The following is a 5,105-nucleotide window of genomic DNA, read 5'->3' on the forward strand; positions in this document are numbered from 1 at the left end:
TATGAATATATTTCTCAAGTAATGAAGCATTCATGATTGTAGTTTAAAAGACAATTCTTCCAAATCATAACTTTCTCATTTGATGAGTTGGAAACTTTGGTTACCTTTTAATTCCTATAATTGCTTCAGCTAGTTATTATTAATGCCAAAGAGAGAATATGCATTGTTATAAATAAGTATTCACAAGTGCAAAAAATATGAAGATTTTATTCTTCATGATTCTATGTTTTTCTATAACAGAAGAAATAGTGACTGTGTAGTTATAAAATGATATTCCAATTTTCTTCTCTGAGGAAACTAATAATGGACCTGCTTTTAACTTTGAATATAATAACAGAAATAACTGATCAAGCAGTATTTACATTAGTCTTTTAGGCAGAAAGATACTTTCAAGCATATTTTTCATTGACTCCAGAACATCTTTATTTCTAAAACTGTAGATGATGGGGTTGAGTGTAGGAGTGAGGATTGTATAAAATATTGCCAAGAACTTATCTTGGCCTGAGGTATGGTAGATCTTTGGTCTCATATATGTAAAAATAAATGGTCCATAGTACATCATGACCACAATCATGTGGAAGGAACATGTAGAAAATGACTTTCTCCGAGCTTCTAATGATTTCATTTGGAGGATAGTAAGAAGAATTTTTACATAAGAAGCAAAAATCATAGAAAATGGGATGACTAGGAATATGATACCACTAACATAAATGGCTCGTTCATAGTGGGATGTATCTACACAGGACAATTTCAACATGGCTGGGACTTCACAAAAAAAGTGATCAATGGCCCTTGAGCCACAAAAGGGGAAGTGGAGTGCATACATTGTGTGAACTGTGGCATTTAATGTCCCCACAAGCCAGGACCCACCAGCCATGAGAATGCTGACATATTCATTCATAAGAATGGGGTAATGCAGTGGCTGACAAATGGCGATGTAGCGATCATAGGACATTGCTGCCAAGAGGAGGCATTCACCACCTAAGAGAGTGAGGGACAAAAATATCTGGAAGCCGCAACCTATGAATGAAATTGTTCTGCTGCCTGACAGGAAGTCAGCAACCATTTTAGGCACAATGTTGGAAATATGCAAGATATCCATGAAAGAGAGATGGCTGAGCAAGAAATACATAGGAGTGTGGAGGCGTATGTTTCTACGGATCAGTAGAATCATGACTGTGTTTTCTGTTACAGTCATAATATAAACGACACATAGAAACGAGAAGAGGATCTGGCTTGTTTGAGAAGAGGAGAACAGTCCCAGTAGAATAAAATCACTGTTGTAAGTTTGATTCAGAAATTCCATCGTAAATCCTTTTATTTTACCTAAAAATGAAATACATAAATAACTTAATAAGTAAGAGAGCTGGATGAAAAAGGAACACAGCACAACAAAAACAGAAACTTAATGCAAATTCCAAGCATACTTCTATATATTAAAATGAGAGATAATGAAGTGAATTTCATAGCCAACGTCCAAGAAATGTGGTCCAGCTCTTCAACTTGACATATTTTATAAGATTCTCCTTTATCTTAACCAAATAATGGAATTCAGAATATTCAATAGGATGTTGGCTTGAAGCAGTCTGAAATCTTACGTCCATATTCATTAGTGAATCAAATCTTTGCACAAGTGACAACTTTTGAATGAATTCTAGTCCTGAATTCCCTATTGGAAATCCCAATACTGCCATCCAGACTGACTTTTGAGACTCCTTACTTTGTGTTTTGCTTTTAATTGAAAAATTACTTTTCATTTTGTAACTTAGTAAACAATTACCTTATGAGTTATATTGATTTTTCTCTTCATTTTTTACCAGAATTTACACTTTCTTGCCATAGATATTTTATTTTGTTTTTCTTACTTCCATATCCTAAATGTCTAAATGAATAGTTGTAGATATCCTGTCAATAATATATCTTGAATAAAAACTTGATTTTTATCTTTATTGCTCATTCAGTTAAGGCTATTACAAAATTAAATGCCTTACTTCTAAGACATTCTACAGTAATAAATACTGAAATTCTTTACCAATTGAAATGTTTGACACCACATTTCAAATATAAAAAATGAAATTTTTATTAAGTTCAATATATATTTACCCAGCTTTATTAAAAGTAGAGGGATTTACTCATGTTTTTCTAATTCTATATATGTGTACTCACTGCCATCGAGTTGATTCCAACTACAAAAACCTTCTAGAACAGAGTAGCGTGCTCCCTGCGGGTGCTCGAAACTGTAGGTCTTTATAGGAGCACAAAGCCTTATCTTTCTCTCTTGGATCAGGCGGCAGATTATCTGGTGGGTTTGGATTTTCAAGTTTGCAGTTGGAAGCACAATGCAAAACCACTAGTCACCAGAAATCTTTAGAAAATCTTAAATGATAGTAATATTATTATGAGAGCTGGACATAGATTAAGGAAGATTAGAAGAATCATGCATTCGGGACAGCGTTGCTGGCAAGAATATTGAAAGTAGCATAGACTTCCATGAGAACAACACAAAATTATATTGAAATGACTCCAGCCACATTACTCCTTGGAGGTAATGGTGGAGAGAATGCTCAGAACACTGGACTTATTGTCAGGAGAGACTTGGCCTTGATAACATAGAGGGGCAGTAAAAAAGGGAGCCCTCCTTGGACCAGGTGAATTGACAACAGGCTCAAACTAGAGCAACCATGAGGCTGGTGCAGGACTCTCAGTCTTCGTTCTGTTGTACATAGCATTACTATGAATCTGATTCGATGGCAATCAACAGTGGTAATAACAGCACATTTATTGCCTATCTTGGCTAAGACCAGTTGCCATCAAGTACATTCTGGCTCATGGTAACCCAGTGAGTGCCAGACTAAAGCTTTGCAATTAGGTTTTCAGTGGGTGATTTTTCACAAGTAAATTTTAAGACATTTATTCCTATAAATGTTGGATGGTCTCAAATATCTAAGTATAAGCCTTGAATGGTCTCAAAACCTCTAACTGCAATATTCAAGGTCTCTATTGGCAACATATTGATTTATGTAAGCAACATCAAATGAAGGTGGTAGAATACAGAGTCCTGTATTATTTTACCACTAAGAGACACCTTAAGAAGGAGTCTCATACTTGACAATTACACTTAATCATTAATTATTTTATTATTATGGTTCTTTTTTAACTTATTCATACTACTTCTTTATGCATATATCACTCTTTATAGATAAATAAATATACACATATATAGAACACACATATATGAGTATAAATTTTGTAATATTTAAAGGCACCAATACAGATTTCTGGTTTGTTTTTAATACACAACAAACCAAAACTAAAAAAAAAAATTTTTGTAATTTTATTACCTATTGTATTCCTGTTTGAATAAAATTAATTTTGATTTTCACTTTATAAATTTATATACAGTTTATAAGTAGAAATTTTGTCCTACCTGAGATATAAATAATTTATATATTTTTATTTTAATTCAACTTCTTCATGATGAAATAAATAATCCCTCAAAGCTATTTTTAATTTCCTGGAATGATAACACTTCCCTGTGATTTTAAGTATTTCAATAATCAGCATAGACAAGACGTTTACAAAAATGTGCATATGTAATGGGTCCTGGTTTGAACTATGGTTCAGTAAAACTTTTTAGGCTCATATTTAAGCATGGTGGAACCTGTGTTCATAATAAAAGTTTTTCACAATTGTTTCTAGGATCAATAAGTATGTAATAAAAACCACATTTTTGACCTAAAGTTGTTCACTTTTTCCTCACTCTCCAGGATCATATCCTTCTTGTGGTATTTTTATTGGATCATTAATGAAATTTTATCAAAAGGATATTATTTGATTAATGATCAAATAATGATTAATAATTTGCTTTTATATAACTGTACTTATTCAAACAGTAGGATTGCATGCAAGCTAAATCAATAGCTTCTTGTGAAAATAATGTTTTGCTTTCTTACTTACTCATTAATTTTTGTTATCTTGTATAAACTATTTTCAATGATGAATCAAGTCTTCCTTCTTTGTATTTCTTATTTTCTTTAAAAGTTTTACAGAAGTCATAATCTCCAAACACTAATGCTTAAATTCTTCATAGAATTACTTTCACTACCTTTTTCCCACATCCAAGAGGCAAACGAAAATTTTTACAACTTATTTTATGACTCTTTGCATAACCCAACAAGTCTACCCTCATAATATTCCTATATGCTCCAATGCAAAACTTCACGTTAAGTAATTTAAATTTTTTTTATTAAAAGATCATTTCATTGGGGGCTCTTACAACTCTTGTTACAGTTCATACATCAATTTTGTAAGGTATATTTGTACATATGTTGCCATTCTTCTTTTCAAGACATTTACTTTCTGTTGAGCTCCTGATATCAGATCCTCTTTTTTCCCTCAGCAACTGGAACAAAGCCAAGCCTCACAGCCACTAAAGAACCACCAAAAATGGACTACAGGCTAAGACTAGAGCCACTAGAGAACCCCCCAAAATAGACTACAGGCAGCTCCCAGAATTCACCCAGCACCGGCAGGGAGATAGTCAAAATGGTCCGTGGACAGACCTGGAATTATGTATGGTTTTTTTCTCTCCTTTTTCCTTCTCTTTTTTCAATCTTTCTTTTTTGGGGGGGGTCTAAGTCATTGTTGGTTTGCCAACTTATATAAGACATGCATTGGAACAAGCTCAAGGAGAAAGCAATGGAAGTGATGGTTCTGGAGAGACTTTGGAGACTGGCGAGGGGAACGGTGTAGTGAGTAAACATTGCCATAGACAGGGGAACAACTAGGGAATTAAACTCAACAAGGAGGATGTAGAGACCCTGGGGGTTTGGAGCAAGAGCAATCGATCTGAGAGGAAGTACTAAGAGATGTATGTAGGGAGGATGTGATAGTGGGGCAAGTGGAAAGTAAAAGGACACCAAGGAAGGATCTAGGAAGCAAAGTTATGGATAGAGGTATAATGACAGGTGTGTAAATACATTAATCCATAGAGTTAGAAGTATTGGCCTATGTACATTACATTGTTTTAGGTGTCATTGAGTCAGTTCTGACTCATAGAAACTCTGAGTATAACATAACAAAATTCTGACAGATTTCATCTATTC

The 5,105-nt window shown here is 33.9% G+C and overlaps 1 protein-coding gene across 1 annotated transcript; it reads right to left on the minus strand.

The window, feature by feature from the left end:
* Window positions 1-358: 358 nt before the first annotated feature.
* On the minus strand, window positions 359-1,306 carry OR2AJ1 (olfactory receptor family 2 subfamily AJ member 1). The gene has a single exon (XM_075542851.1). The coding sequence runs from the start codon at window positions 1,304-1,306 to the stop codon at window positions 359-361; it is 948 nt and encodes a 315-aa protein (XP_075398966.1).
* Between the last annotated feature and the right edge of the window lie 3,799 nt (window positions 1,307-5,105).

Source organism: Tenrec ecaudatus, chromosome 2 (assembly GCF_050624435.1).
Source record: "Tenrec ecaudatus isolate mTenEca1 chromosome 2, mTenEca1.hap1, whole genome shotgun sequence".
Classification (NCBI taxonomy): Eukaryota; Metazoa; Chordata; class Mammalia; order Afrosoricida; family Tenrecidae; genus Tenrec; species Tenrec ecaudatus.